We start from the raw sequence: 17,453 nt of genomic DNA, 5'->3' as shown, positions 1-17,453 counted from the left end.
TTATTAAAATAATTATTTTGTAACTCCGGTGATGCCAAATACTGGGTCTAACGACATTTATGCATATCATAAAATTTATTTGAAAGGTTCTTGCGATACATTATTTTATTTCAATACAATTATGATCAATTTATATCGTAGATTTTGGATTTTTTCAGGTAGATAGTGATTTTATAATGTGTACATAGTACTTGAGGGTCATAATATGATCGGTGCTGATTCATTCCAAAATGAACCCCATAATGGCATAATAGGACATGTGGGCATATGGACAATAGGTGTATGTTCGAAATTTTTCAACGCCTGTACAACTCGCTATTAATTCTATGTAATATATTGTATTTATATTTATATTTTATTGTATCTAATAATTTTTTTGGCTATTCGAAATAGACTTTAGTCTTCGACTTCCAATCCAACATAAGCTAAATTTTTTTTTTCTTTTAAAATTCATTTACGTTTGGGAACTCAGTAATTTTGAAAATAACAGTAAGTCTTGATAACAACCTATTGATATTGAAGTTTATTATTATATTATAAATTAAAATGAAAATTACGTAATTGTAAAATATCATCTAGGTTAAAGCACTTACCTAGACTATGTTACCTAGCACTTATAGATTACCTATGTTATAAATCGTCTTAAATACTAATAATGAGTCATGATTATATTATAAATAAATAAATTGTTTTACATATTTCACGCAAACATAATGTGTTGTCCGGCGTTTTATATAGGCAAAATAGCTACATAACTGCAAATTTAACTATTATCCATTATTACGTCTACAGATAAAATTATATAATAGGCACATACACTGAAGAGAGCAGTCTATAACCTCCAGATTTTTAACACACAGAAAAATACTCACAATGCCTCCCCCACCCCCCAGATCTCTTCAACAGACTCCTCTTTTTACTTACAGAAATATTTTAAAGTGTAATGTAATGCATTATAGTTAATTACATTATCTATTTTGGAAACCATTGGGAATGTTATTAGAATGAAAACATTTACAATAATTGCATATTATATTATATTATTATTATTGTATTTATGGCTTAGTCGAATTTTTTTAGGAGCCCCCTCCCCCCCTCCAAAAAAAAAAATAAACACTGGATTAGTTTTTTTTTAACAAATGATTAATAAGAGGTCCTCTAGAGGTCTCCCTATGGCTTTAGGCTATAGAGATAGCTGCTGGTCAAAGTTTAAATAATTCAATGTACAAAATAATCAATTAGAGTTAAATAACTAAAAAAAATCGGAAAGGGGAACGTGGGCACACGCAATAAAACTTATTTTTAGACACAAAAAAATCAGGTAAAATTATGTGGTAGGTACATGCACTAAAGACTGCAGTCTATAATCTCCAGATTTTGAAACCAAAAAAATAATTGATTATAATAAGTGTATTATTAGAATGAACATTTATTTTATACAAGGTGGTCAAAGTTTAAAAAGGTGGGTAAGTGGATGTCGCTATGCTGTACAGTAGGTTACAAGTGGGTCACTGTAATGGATGGTGTTAAATTTGAATTCAATGATATAATATCATATTATAAGAAAAACGATTCTGAGCGAAAACGGTCTGTCAACCTATGATATTACTAAGTATATTTGATGATATTATTGTGAATAAAGTAATTTATATATTTACTTATTTACGTGGAACTTTGTTTTAAATTTTCAATCCTTAGCTACAAAAGTTGAACATTTTATAAATTTTTAAATACAAAATAATTATAATGTATTAAATTTGAACTTTAAATGCCTATAAATAAAAACTGTGACTAAGGATTTTTAATTTTTTTCATCTGCCTTTGAAACAATAACCTAGGAGCCTTCTATTAAATTTTCAAGCTTTTTTACCCAACAAATAACATTTTATTGATATTTATAGAAAAAAAAACTAAAAAAATTGAGAACTGACAATGTCTCTAAACAGCTCAAAAAGAATCAAATTATTTTCAACATTTTATCACGTATAGAAAATGCTAATATAAACATTCAATCAAAATTTCATGTCCCTACGGTCATTTGTTTTAGAGTTACACCAAAAACCATAATCGATTTTCTCGAAAAAAGATTTTGCGTGAAAATCCCGTTTTTCCTATCAGAAAAGCTACTGTTGAAGAAAATCCAAGTACTTTTACTGTCCTAGAAGGTGGGGAGCCAAAATAGTGGTAGGGGCTACGCCCCGGGTTGATCCACTGACATCAACTAAAAACCTAGTCAGTACCACGGGAGAGGGGAGCCCCACCGCGCACAGATTCGGCTAGCCGGGGCTGTGTGTGGTGCCCCTCAAGGTTGAGGAGCCTACCTCGGCTGAAACGTGGTGGCTGTGGGACAGGCGCCAGATAGTAGTACATAAACCACAACACCTAGTGGGAGGTCCGGTACCCAAGGTGGCACTTAACTGAGTCATCCCGGCCCTCAGAAAAGGTACGGGCCCCCCGGGGCCCGGTGCTGGTGGTCCACAGACGACCCTAGGCCGTAGGCGGTTAGCCGTCGACGTCCTAGCTCCACCTCCGCCCGTAAGTAGCGCCCAGCGCTAAGGCACGGACGGACGGCGGTAGGCGAGAGCCACAAAACCCGGAGACTCCTGTCCTAGAAGGTGATGACAGACACAAAAAAAAAACACACATCATTGTAAAATCAATACATTTATCGCTTCGCTCAGAATCTAAAATGTGTATGAAAAAATCAATAAGAGTTAAATTAATAATGAATAATTAAATAAATTAACAATCTTAAAAGTCTACCTATCTGTTTAGCACTATTAAACACATACATATATTACAATACACATGAGTATTAAGTATACCTAAGTATATTATAATTGTAGTTTAGTGTTATTACTTTTTGTCTTGCTTTGTTAAGAAATAGTTACATTTAGTATTAACTAATCATGACCAGGAAATGTGATTAGTGTTATTAATTTAATGCACAAGACTCATAATTTTAATATCACCGTTATGGATGTCTTATGTTATGAATAAAACTAAGTGATTCATTAGGACAAAGTACCCAATATGATTGAAATTAAATGACATTATATTATAGGTACTCAACTGACAACTTTGTAATTGTAATTATACCTAATTCAAAGAAGTATATAGGTAACCTATAGAAGAGAATATAACTATATAGTTATTACTTATTATATATTATATAATATAATATATGCTTGGATACAATATTCCTAGCTTTAAGCTTTAATTTTATGTATTAATTATGCTTAATTAAACATAGTTCATTTGAAATAAATCAATAAATGTGTAATACTGTAATAACTAAATAATATTATAAATTTTTAAGAATAATTAATTATTTGAATTCGGCGGATAATGTAATTTGTTCCTTATAGTTTATTCCATGTATGTCCGTGGCTTATCACATATAGATAGTATGGTTGCCCATCGAGCCATGATTCCAATACTTGAAATGTTAAAAAGGTCTCTTTTAGTAAATTTTAGTGATAAAATGGTATTATCATAGAACATTACAACCACGACCGCGACTATCTACAGCCGTACCTACAACAAATTCTATGCTACTGTGTTACTGTTGAATGTTTCGATTATGATGTGATAAAATCGTGGGCGGATAATGACTTCTATAATAATAATATTTTAAATTTAAGTTACATTATTTAGTATTTTCATTTTAATTTTTAGCAGTTATAGTCGGTTATAGACACTAGGCAGTCTAGTATAAGTAGTTAGCTCATGCGGATTATCGAATTCAATATTTAATATTATAATGATCACTTTTTGTCATTGAGTTGATTTTAATAGGATCCTTCTTACGTTTAAAACCATGTAAGTCGTAGTTAGAAAAATAAACTTTATTGAATGAATTTACTTTAATATACAATAAAAATATATAAATAAACTTTATTTAGTGAATGAATTTCTTTAAAATTAAAATACAACCAATTTCAATTAATTTTATCATGGTTGAAATCAATTTTCTTTTAATTACTTAAGCCCAAATTATTTTTTTGTTTTGCTTTTTATGCATGTATGTAATATTCAATAATATGGTTATTATATTTTTATTCAGTATCTTCTTTTTTTCTTAAAATACATCATAATAATTTTTATTTTTATATTATTATATGTATTATGAATAATGATTGCAGCATGACTGCTGATAGACGAACAACTACAGACTATCGTTTACAACTTTTACAAGAAATGCGATGTCAGAATTATGATATGATACGTTTTGCATCGTATAGAACAGCGTGTAAACTCAGATATGTCCAAAAAAAAGTTTATTGTGAGTATTATTTAAATGTATCAACATAAATGCAATAATTGTTATGGTATAATTAGCAGTTAACACATATAGCATTATAACATTTGTATTTAATATATGTGATTAATTTTGTTTTATTAAAATCCGTTTAATCTAAAATAAATAAATATGTATCTGTTCCTGAACAATATAGGTGATATTGATGGTTATAGTTAAATTTAGGTGATATTAATGGTTACAATTAAATATAATTATTTCATAACTTATTAATTTATAGGGAGAAAAGACAGATTAATAATTTAAATAATGAATTCATACTAACATATAAAGCTGTAGAGTTTGTTTGTTTGAACGCAGTAATCTCAGGAACTACTGGTTCGAATTGAAAAATTATTTTTTTGTTGGACAGTCCATTCATCAAAGAAGGCTATAGGCTATATAACACCACGCTACGACAAATTAATAGAAGTCTGGGGAAGTGCTCAAACAGGGATTTTGAGATTTACAGTGGAAATTTTTGTTTATATAAATGGTCGCTATTGGTTATAGAAGAAATAGTTAATAGATTAAGTATTTATTTATTATTGGTTGCCATTGGTTAATCAGGCAGATCAGGTACAAGCATGCATCAAATCAAATTTTTGCACATTGCCTATCAGGGTGGCTGATATGCACTTACTGCAGTAAATTACTCCAAAAAAGAGTTGAACAACCACAATTTTTTTAAGAGTTGTCATTTTTTACGGGCCACGAAGTTCACAGATGCAGCTAGTATAATAGATACCTAATAATATTTTACAGATACATTTAATACATCTAAATCACTAAAAAATAAATATAAGTATTTTACAGATGCATATGCTACTTTAAATCAGGGGTTGCACGTTTTTATTACGATTCTGAGCGAAGACGGTTAGGTCTGTCAACCTATGATATTACTAAGTATATTTGATGATATTATTGTGAATAAAGTAATTTATATATTTATATACTCTTTATTTACGTTGAACCTTGTTTTAAATTGTCAATCCTTAGCTAAGTTGAACATTTTTACATTATTAAATTTTAAATTTGATAAATTTTGTCAAAATTCGAACTTTAATTGATTATAAAAAAAATTGTTCGTATGTATTTTCAATATTTTTCAACTGCTATTGTAACAATATATCAGGAGCCTTGTATTAAATTTTCACTCTTTTTGGCCCAACAAATAAAATTTTATTCGTATTTATAGAAAAAAAACTAAAGAAATTGAAAATTGAAATGGTCTGTAAAAAGCTCAAATAATTTTCAAAATTGCATGGTGTATAGAAAATGCTAATATAAACATTCAGTCAAAATTTTATGTACCTACGGTCATTTGTTTTAGAGTTGCACCAAAAACCAAAATCGATTTTCTCAGATTAACAGATTAACAGATTTTGTGTAAAAATTCCAGTTTTTCCTTAACTTTTCTCTTGTTTTTCACGGCGCTTTTGAAAACTACTGGAAAATTTTTACTTTTGACCCGTCTAAGTACCAACTAGATTCACTTTCCTATCAGAAAAAATACTGTCTAGAAAATCTAAGCATTTTTACTGTCTTAAAAGGTGATGATAGATACAAAAATAAAAAATAATCACATTGTAAAATCAATGCATTCATCGCTCCGCTCAGAATCTAATATGTGCAAGGGTAAAGGAAAATAGAAAGAACCAATGAATCGGGTAAGTCGATTACATTCAAGTCAACAACAATTAAGTTGGCCAACCCTCTTTTAAATTAATATTGTATTTGTGCCAATCTTCTACTGGTTCAGTGCTTACTAGTTTTAAATATACTTAATCAATGATATTATTAAGTAGTAATTTTCAATAAAAATGAATTACAAGATTTTGGGCATCCCAAGCGAGGGAGACACGGCCACACGGGGTAATTTATGGAACCCATGGACAGGCTCATTTTCGTGAATATATGTGAATTATCAGACCTAGAGCTAGCACCTTCACTTCACCTATGACAATTTTTCTATGAAAACACTTAGAAAATATTTGACTACAAACAATACAATTTCATTCAATGATGTATGTTCGTGTGTAGTTTGTAATGCACGTTTCATTGCTACCTATTTGACAAATTTCATAAATAGCAAGAAGTAATTACTATTTACTACTATGTGTATTATATATATTTAAAAAATAAATAAATTATCATTTTAATGTAAATAATGACTTAGCAGAAAAGTTATTTATTTCAATAGCTACTATTTACTATAGGTACATTGAGACTTCTCACATTTTGTTTGAAAGAATTATGAATTAAGATAATAAATAATGATGATTGTTTAATATTTTATTGTACTGCTGTCAAAATGTCAGATGAAATATTATAGGTACTGTTTAAATTTAAAACATGGTTGCATTCACTGAATAAATGTTATCATCATATTTCATTATTTTACAATTCAGTATGTTAAACACTAATTATTTACCAAAATTAATATTTATGTAAATATTTTTTTAGTACACATGATTGATATATGGAATGTTATTGAAGCATTTCGTGAAAATGGATTAAATACACTTGAATCTCACGTTGAAGTAAATGTTTCCAAATTTGAGACACTTATAACAAGTCTGTATCTTAATTTAAATAAACGATTACCCACTCAACAACATGTACATGATGATTTATTGACTACAATTCTTCTTAATTGGATTATGTCAGTTTATTCTGCGTAAGTTAATGTTTTAATGAAAAAAATTTGAAAACACTTAAATGAATATTGGTCTAGCATGTGTTGACTTTGTCTTACAAACACACGACACAGCAAATTACATGTTTAGTAGAATCCATAAAAAAGTGTTCGTGACTTATTTGTTTTAACATTAATAAAAAAAAATCTGTTAAGGGCCGTAGATAATATTCTTACCTTTAAATTTGATATCAGGTAAATTCACTCTTAATATTAAAACAACAGTAAAATGGATTCTTTTTAACATAAAATTTCATTGAGTCAATACATGTGGGTACAACATTTTTTAATAGATTTTTAGAATTTATGTTTATATGCTATTGTTTAATATTAATACTTTCATAATATTATGTGTTTATATTAGATTATATTGTGTAGGTAGAAATTATTTTCTAGCTAAGATTAAATATCTACCTTTAAATAGTATGGCTTGGAAGATTATAACTAACAACTACCTCTCATATTCATGGGTACACATAATAAGTTCTTAATTACACTATACTCTGCGCCAGGAGAGGATATCACTGTTTTGTGCATGCAGACTGACGGCAGCGATCCTCTAAGGCACAATTTCCCTACTTTGTTGGGGAGACCGTTTTGGTTCTATATATAAAAATTAAAGAGTCAAGTGTTGCCAAACGTACCAGATATTAACGAATTGTTGTCATTGAATGAGGAATGTGCAGATTTGGATGAGTTTTGGTCAGGTTACGTTAATGTATTCTTCTTGCGCCGAGTATAATTCAAATAATTGGTTCAATATAATAATGTTTGTATCTAAACCTTAAGTACTAAGATTTATTTTTGAGGCAATCTTCACACAATATTTGATTTTGACTCATAAACCAGATGAGAAGAAAATAAGTACTGTAATTATAAATATCTGTCTACTAAATCATAAATACACATAAACTTATTAAATCAAAATTATTGAATAGTCTATGTATATATACAGGGTATAACAGAAAGAACTGACCAAAAAAAAAAATTGATGCCACTTAAGCGTATGACAAAAATTGATAAAATTACACAATTAGTAAATAGTTTAAGAAATATACCCACGTTAGCAAATTTCCAAAAATAATATTTTTAAAAAAGTTATTGCGTTCCAAATTAATTTAATCAAAAAAATATTGATATTAAAAAAAATTCTAAAAAATAAACTACCTGACTTAGATAAATGTTTTTACCATCCAAATTGTTCTTATAATCAGATTCACAAATTGGCTATTTTGAATTTATTCAAAAAAATTTAAATCAAATTTAAAAATTTTCATTTTTGGTATTAAAAAATAAAAATAATTTTTTTTTATTACACATGTAACGCAAGTGGCTATTAATTATATATAAAAAAAATTTTAAATATTGATTAGAACAAAACTTATTCCAAAAGTCAGTTCTATCTGTTAAACCCTGTAATTATGTTTCAATTAGTCTATGTTGACAGTAACAAATAAATATTAATATAAGTCAAGTTTTAAAATAGAAAATCAGAATCATAAGCAGTATTGTATAAATGATGATAACACATTTATATATGACATATTTTTACTGGTAATATATTATTAATATTAAATACTTTTTTTTTTTTACAGTAATGATACTATGGGAAGAATACGAGTATTATCTATAAAAGTAGCTTTAGTTACAATGTGTTCAGGGAAACTTATGGATAAACTTAGATGTAAATTAGTTAATACAAAATGTTTTATTTGTAAATACAATTTTGGTTACCTATACATTTATTGATTATAGATATATTTTCACAAATATGTGACCAAAATGGACATATGGTAGCTTGGAAATTTCGAGAATATTTACAAGAAGTATTAGTACTTCCTTCAGCTGTATATGAATCTCCTTCTTTTCATTATACTGATCAGATATCGGCTGAAATATTTTCTGGGGTAAAATACATATTAGTAATAATTTATATTTTTATTTATGAAATTTATCTTAACAATTTTAAATTTAAATCTGTAATCTTTTGTTAAATTTTTTTCTATTTAAAGAATGGTAAAGTGACTGTAAATGATTTTATGGATTCAATGATGTCAGATCCTGGACCTGCTTGTCTTGTATGGTTACCATTATTGCATCGGTTAGCTAATGTTGAAAATGGTTGGTAAATATAAAATTATTATAGGAATTTACTAAAAAGAAAATTGTTATAATTATTTTTTAGTTACTCATCCTATTTCTTGTGATGCTTGTCGACGTGATAATTTTACCGGATTTCGATATCGTTGTCAAAAATGTCATAATTTTCAAATGTGTCAAGAATGCTTTTGGAGAGGACGAGTTGCATCTAGTCATACAATTGAGCATGATGTTAAAGAATATACTAGTTATGTATGTTTATTATTCTATATACACTTTAGATTCTAAGTGAAGCGATAGATTAGCGAGGTACTCGTTTTGCTATAAATGTGCAGTTTTAATGGAGGTTTTTTTTTAAACCTTATTTATATAGAAGTTAACATGAAATTGTTTCAATAAATTTAAAATAGATTGTTCCTTAAACAAATATTTTCTCTATATTCTCACTTTCTCAGAAGTTTACATTACATAGTATATAAGCAAGTAGAAATACTTATTTAAAAAAATTATGATTGTTTTTGTATAAACTGAGCTTCACTAAGAAAGTAATAACTGTATTTTGAATGCATTCATTTTTAATTGTTATAAAATTCAAAATAATCGTTCAATACTGACAGTTTTCAGCTTACTTTACTGAAGAAGTTTTTATTTTACATTGTAGAAATCTCCTAGTAAACAAATTGGACATTCTCTTCGAAAATCATTTCGCTGTGTACCAGAAAAAGAAAAAGCTAATATACCACGCTTTCCTGAGGAGCCAGAAAAGACTATTAATTTATCACATATAATGTAAAGATAATAATTTTTACAATACTTAACCAATTTGTTGATTAATATACCATGTTATAACAGACCTCCATCACCTTTGCCGTGCCACAATGGGTTTTCTGAATTATCTATTAGTAGTCAATTTAACACGTTGGATAGTAAAACAAGTTCAAGAAGGCAAGTCAATTATATAGTTAATATAACTATACTCTATACAATTTAAGAACTGTACACAGTGGTGCCAGTTTTCATTAGGCAGATGTCAGACAACATCCATTTTTCAACCCAACTGGGTAAACCAACGCCTGCCGTGTAGTAATGCCACATCTCTGTGCACAAGTCGGCCAACGTGTACAGTTCTTCTCTTGAATAGAGTTGAATAAATAATATTTTCATGAAATTTTCTGAATTTTTTTTTAGTCCCGATAAGCGCACAATGAGTTTAGATTACACGTCAATGGATGATGAACATAAATTAATTGCACGATATGCTGCACGACTTGCTGCTGAAGCTAAAGTAGTAAGTTGTATAATGTCATGTTCCATAAATTTGAATACAATCACAGATATTTTGACAATTTGTATATTATAAGAACCAGAACCCAGATTTGTATGCCTTAGCATTTGTTTTCTTGTTGATCTTAATTACTAAATATTTACCTTTAAAAATATCAGTGCATATTTTTGTAAATTTTTTCAACACATGCGGGCGTAACACCCTTTTAAAAGAATTTATATAAGAGAACATATTTTATAAAATTAATATTTGAGTATTTTTTATCTAAATATAAATCTGAGCCCTTATTATATTATTATATTTATTAGGGAAGAGCTCCATCAGAAGGTTCTTTAAGCTTAGATACTTCTAGAGCTCAAAGAGAACTTATTATTCAACTGGAATCTAAAAATAGAGAAATTATGAAAGAAATTTCAAAACTGAGGTAGGTACTATATGACTTTTTATTGTGTAAAATTGGTATATATTTTAATAACAATTTGAATTTTATGTAGAAAACAACAAGAAATGGAAGGTTTTTGTTCAGGATTTTCTGAAGATAATCCAGCACTTATGAGTGAACTCCGTGCATTGAGAAATAGAAAACACGAATTAGAATCACATTTAACATCTTTACAGGATTCTAGAAGACAATTAATGGACCAATTGGAGGGATTAATGAAACTTCTGAAAGTAAATAACATAAATAATGTATATTATACATACATTCTAACTATATGTCAGTTAATTATAAAATAGTATCAATAATTTATACTTTGGAATATAATTTTTATATTCTGGTGCATTTATGTTTTTTTTTATGTCTGTATACACAATATACAAAATGATTCAATCTTAAAATTTAAGGGTGGTTTCTGATAAAAAAAAATGGGTCTAGTTGATACTTTGAAGAGGTCAACATTGATAATAACTAGTATTTTTCAAAATAATCAGGAAAACCGAAAAACAAAACCAGTTTTTAACAAAATCGATTTAGTTTTTTTGGCGCAATTCAAAAATGAATACCTGCAGATACTTTAAATTTTCTCCAAATGTTTATATTGGCTTTATCTATACATTATACAATTTTCAAAATATTTGAAGAATTTTGAGCTATTTAGGCATTTGACATTTTGGTTCTTTATAAGATTTATTATGGCGATTAATACATAAAACTAAAAAGGTGGGCAAGCAGATGTCGTTCTGCTGTACAGTAGGTTACAAATATCATTGTTAAAATATAATAGGAGACTTGCTTAATTAAATTTTAAGCTTTTTTACCCAACAAATAACATTTTATTGACATTAATAGAAAAAAAAACCTAAAAAAATTGGAAACTGAAAATATACAGCTCTAAACAAGTTAATATATTTTGAAATGGTGTATAGCAAATGCTAATATAAATGTTCAAAGAAAATTGATTTTAATTTTGTCGAAAACGGATTTTGCATAAAAATTCCCGTTTTTCCTTAATTTTTTGTTTATTTTTCCCTGCGCTTTTGAAAATTACTAGGAATTTTAAATTTTGACCTACCCAATTCACCAACTAGTTTCACACGTCAGTTTTACAGCCCCAAAGTCCAAATGGTGAAGATAGAAACAAAAATTTAAATTTACACATTATAAAATCAGTAATTTATCACTCAGAATCTAAAATACCAGCATATTTTTTTTTATAAAAATTAAAAAATCGAGACACTTCTGTATTATTTGTAGTTAAAATTTTAAATTTTTATAGCTGAAGCTTGACAATTTAACATAAAGTTCTTCATAAGTAATTCATACTGAAATCAAAAAATCTCCTAAGTATTTAAGTACTTTTTTATAGACATTTAACATTAAAATGTTTATAAAATTAGATATTTAAACAAAGAATAACAATTTCTATATTTTTTTAGAATCATCAAGGGTCTCCACGTTCAACTCCAAATTCATCGCCACGCTCAACTAAATCTCCTCCTCCCTCAAAGTCAGCACCTCCCACACCCGGTGGAACTTTGACTTCAGCTTCATCTCTGTCTCTCATGTCCACATCTGACTCATTAATGGTTGGTGATGTAAGATCAGCATTTACCAGCAACTCCCTAACAAGTAGGAAAATTACATCATTTTTCTTTTAAAAAGATAGTAAATCAACTAATTCGTATTTTTTGTAAAGGTACACCTGTTAATTCATCTAGTTTAAATTCTGGTGCAAGTGGTTCTGTCACATGTGGCAATCGAAGTTTAAGAAATGATTTGTTAGTCGCTGCAGATTCAGTGACAAATGCTATGTCATCATTAGTCAAGGAGTTAAATTCTGGTAAATATATTATATTACATTTTATTTACTTATACTTTGTCCAGCGAGAAAATATGTCAATTCTGTTCATTCCCATATGCCACCCTACCATTGAAACCGATTTAACTGTGACAGGGTGTCGTATGAGAATGCAAAGAAGAACGATTTTTGCTTAGCCGCTGCATGTTCTGTCACTGTACAAAGTACCAGGTGATTCTTTTATCATTGAAAACTCATTATTTCAAAAAGTATAAATATTTTAGAAAAAAAAAATTACATGGTTTCTAGTTGTTAAAAAAACATTTTTAAAAAATATGTATTTTTATTATTTTATAATATGTTTTATCCTTAACATTTTTTTTTTTCTAAACTTTGTTTTTTAAAAACTTGAAACCATGTAAAAATAAATTTTTCAAAAACATTAAAACATTTTAAATAATCGTTAAATGAATCACCCGGTTTAGTCTTATTAATTTGGTAGAATGTATATTGTACTTACTTTAAATGCATTCATAGAAAACCCAGTGAATGAAAATATATCCAACTCTGCAATTCTCAAACCATTAGGCTACAATAAAAAAGAAGATGAAAATATAAAAATTAATAAAGATTTTAGAAGTGATAGTTTATCCAGAAGTCAATATAATAAGGTAAGATATATTTAAAATCAATTTTAAAAAAATAATTTAGTTTTAAATAACTTAAATAAGTACACTGTGCACATATTATATTTTTAACTGTTTACTATATTATTGTTTGTAGGCGAAGACACAAAATAATCAAACGGATAGTTGCACATCTCCTGCTAATGTAATTATATGAGTTATTATTATAAGTAGGTCCCAGATTTTATGCAAATGCATGTTTTTTAATACCTGAATTAGAATAATGCTTATACATGCTTTAACATTACATGTTGATATTTCATAACGTAGATTCTATGGTAGATTTTTTTTTTTTCATATTTTGCATATTTGGGTGAGAAAATTCATATACATTGCAGATTTCTAGATAATTGCATACAATCTTATATTCAGAAATATTAAATAAAATTATATATATTTTATTCAAAGTTTAATTTATTTATTAATTTAAAATTAATTATACCAATATATGTTGATCACATGCGTTATCTTGAAGTTTAAGACTTAAACACACCTTTACACTTTATGTACAAAGAAAAGGATTTATTAGCAAAAAAAATCATAGCATTTTCCGATAGAGAAATAATGAAAGAAGAATATTATTATGCTGCATGTAATAATATAAATAGTATAGTTAAACAAATAGTGGTAGATCACCAGATACTTGAAAGTTTAAAGCTCTCTTGTTGGAAATGATTGACGACCCCTGGTGTACAATATAGATACAACTTTCCAGTCATTATTATATACTTATATAGCCCATTATTGCTCGCATATAGATATCCTTATTTTATGTACTTTACTGATCTAAGCGTCTATTCTATATATTATACCACACAGTTTATTTCTAGTTATACAAGATAAGACATTATTTGTATTTAAGTTAGCTTCTGTTATCAATCAGTCAAAACAATTATCAATACATTTAACTTCAATCTATTCCAAATTCAAAAAAAACTATTTAATAACAACTCGTAAAAAATTTAACTTGCAGTAATTTTATTAAATTTCCAATGCATAGCAGAAACCAACACATAATTAGAAAAATGTAGTGCTAATCTTGGATACATTTTTAATTTGTTGTCAATGTAATTACAATTTTTTTATAAATTCATAGTAAATTATAAAATTAAATTGTTGTTTATATACACATATATATAAGTATTAAATTAACTTGCATACACTAAAATGTGTTATACAATAACCTTAAATAGAGTACAAATGTTTTTTTTTTAAATTTAAATAATAATATACTTAACATTATAAGGTCTTGTAAATTGTATGAAATTAAGTTAATGTTCAGATACTTAATAATAGTTAATTTAACTCATAAACTATCATAAGTTTTTAATTTTCATACGCAATTACATAATATTATTAATAAAATATTGTTTGATTGTTTATTTAGATGAGACGTGCTACCAATTCTGGTTCAAAAAATAATTCTCCAGAAGCTGATTCTACGACACGATGGCGATAATTTATTTGTTTATTTTTCAGTCATATATGGTTTGATTCTTTGTATAACTTTACTGTTTTGATTTATTTTTTGATAAATCATTTAAACTTTGAGTATTATATAATACTATTACTAATATGTATTATAGTTGTATAATTAAGTAATTATTATTTGTTTTTATGTTATGTGTTTACTTTTTAATATCTATTGTTGATTAGGTTTTAACTATTCTATTATTGGACTAGCTATACTTATAACTTACTCATAAATCATTAATGATTGTTGCCTAATGAAAACTATTATAAAATATGATATTTAAAAGCATTAGTTTGGACAGTATAATATTAGTCTTCCAATCTTTCAAATAATTGTAAAGAAAAGGAAGTATTATGTGTAGTGTTATGTCACTTGTATTTACTTTCAAACAGGGGTCTTCAATCTGTGGCCTACCTTCTCATTGTTTGAGACCCGCGGACACATTTTAAGCATAGTATGTACATTTTAATAATTTAAACACGTTGTTATTACAAATATAGCCTGTGAGATTTAATAAAAATAATAGGCCTGCTGCCTAAAAAGGTTGAAGATCCCTAGATTTAAAAAAATTATTTATAATTAGAACTATACCAATAAAGTAAAATAAATCAAATTTTTTTACAATCAATTTGGTAACTTGAACCTTCCATCTTGAAATTCTTGATGTCTCAAATATTAAAATTCTTTAAATGCCATATCCCCATTAACTTTGAGTTTTCTAGAGTCAACTGTATTTTTATTGATTAACTGATTTTAAATATAATATTAATTTAAGGAGATTAGGCATATTTTGGTTTTTCTAAATTAAAAATGTACTTTTTCCGATTAAGTATGTACTCATTTAAAAATATATTTCTGTTTTAATTTTTATCTATTGTCAGATTACGCCTTACAAAGTACAGTTAAATGTAAAATAATTTATTTTCTATCAAAAACAGGAAGGTGTAAAGTATAAATCAATTTCGTCAATTTTCATTAGAATTTAATCTTATTAGGCAAATATAATTGTATGTTGTATATCTTAGGTATGTATTTTTTTTAATTACCTAAATTAGTTTTAAAAGAAGTATTTAACTATGGTATTTGTATTATTATTAATAAATGATAATACCTAATAAATTAAACTTGTCTTTAATTGTTTGACAATTTATTAAAAATGGATTTTTATAATTTGGAACTTTGTGTATTATTTATATATAATTACTAATTGACTTTGAATAAATACTATTAAATTATAACATTAAAAAGTGTTATTATTTATAATAATTTATAAATTATTTCAATTTAGTTTAAGATTTTGTTTTTAATTCAATCTAAGAAACCGGAAAACCCACTCTGCTGTATAGTTAGTTTCAAAGGTATCTCGCCATTGAGTAGAGCAGATTAAATTATAATGGACGTGTTTAATTTGAATTCAATGATAAATCATTGTGACTAAAAATTATTTAATTGCAGGCAGACCTCTATTCTTTATTAAGGAATCCTTAAAGTAATAAATAGGTATTAATAATATAATTTATTCATATTTATATTATATATTGTATAATATTACTACAGTATATTATGTATATTAATTTATTTTTATTAGTAACACCCAATAGACCAGCAAATTAAAATTGACTCAAAGAAATTCTCAGTCGAGGAAAACTGATTTCTTACACAAAATGTACTCTTGGTCAGATCTGTGATATTGTTCTACACACACATACAAGCCGGGATTGAACCAGTGAGCTACGTCGGCCACATGCAAATTGGGCTGGTAGCTAAAAAAATGGGACTTTATTATTTTCAGGCAAAAGTAATCTAGTCTTTCTAGGTAGTTATAAAAATATATAATTCAAAATTGATGGTTAATAACAATGAATGCGTCAGTTGTATCACAGATCTAATTATTTAATCTGTGGTTGAATGTTACTGTATTCCATTCCAGAAAAATATTAACTAGAATTTCCCATTAAAGTGAATATCTATATAAAATTTGACCGCTCTGATATACGTGAGGGTCACTATATAATGGATAAGGGTTAAATTTTAATTCAATAATATAAAATCATTGTAGGTATATACTAAAAACAATTCTGAGCGTGCATGTAGAATGTCTGTCAGCCTATAATAACATTATTATATATTATATAATATGATAAAAACTATACCGGGTACCTATTGAAAATTCTGAAATAAACATTTGGTGCAAATTTCAAGTGTATCTACTAAGGTTATTCATTTTTGAATTAAAAAAATTGTTTCATGAAAATTTGTTAATTTAGGGATGAATATCCAATGTCAATATATAAAAAAGGTGGATAAGTGGATGTCGCTCTGCTGTACAGTAGGTTACAAGTGGGTCACTGTAATGGATGGTGTTAAATTTGAATTCAATGATATAATATCATTGTATAAGAAAAACGATTCTGAGCGAAAACGGTCAGTCAGCCTATGATTTTACCAAGTATATTTGATGATATTATTGTGAATAAAGTAATTTATATATAACCTATTAACGTGGAGCCTTGTTTTAAATTTTCAATCCTTAGCCATAAAAGTTAAACATTTTATAAATTTTTAACCACAAAATAATTAATAAATTATAAATTTGATAAATGTTGTCAAAATTTGAACTTTAAATGCTTATAAAAAAAAATTGTGCATATGTATTTTTAATATTTTTCA

The 17,453-nt window shown here is 27.1% G+C and overlaps 1 protein-coding gene across 2 annotated transcripts; it reads left to right on the top strand.

Annotated features, from left to right (window-relative positions):
- Positions 1-3,524: 3,524 nt before the first annotated feature.
- LOC132945127 (dystrobrevin beta-like) lies at positions 3,525-15,988 on the top strand. Of its 2 annotated transcripts, none has more exons than XM_061014779.1 (17): positions 3,525-3,822; positions 4,146-4,285; positions 6,767-6,980; positions 8,594-8,682; positions 8,754-8,905; positions 9,011-9,119; positions 9,184-9,350; positions 9,760-9,887; positions 9,951-10,043; positions 10,287-10,386; positions 10,692-10,807; positions 10,878-11,055; positions 12,262-12,454; positions 12,522-12,665; positions 13,161-13,294; positions 13,407-13,479; positions 14,697-15,988. In XM_061014779.1, the coding sequence occupies exons 2-16, from the start codon at positions 4,147-4,149 to the stop codon at positions 13,464-13,466; spliced, it is 2,016 nt and encodes a 671-aa protein (XP_060870762.1). In that variant the 5' UTR covers positions 3,525-3,822; position 4,146; the 3' UTR covers positions 13,467-13,479; positions 14,697-15,988. The 2 variants fall into 2 exon arrangements, with proteins under 2 accessions (XP_060870762.1, XP_060870761.1); XM_061014778.1 differs by having other exon boundaries at positions 3,526-3,822; positions 13,407-13,454; positions 14,697-15,985.
- Positions 15,989-17,453: the final 1,465 nt, after the last annotated feature.

This window comes from Metopolophium dirhodum, chromosome 5 (genome assembly GCF_019925205.1).
Source record: "Metopolophium dirhodum isolate CAU chromosome 5, ASM1992520v1, whole genome shotgun sequence".
NCBI lineage: Eukaryota > Metazoa > Arthropoda > Insecta > Hemiptera > Aphididae > Metopolophium > Metopolophium dirhodum.
The sequence above is the reverse complement of the archived record's forward strand: the minus strand, read 5'-3'. Positions and strand labels throughout refer to the sequence as shown.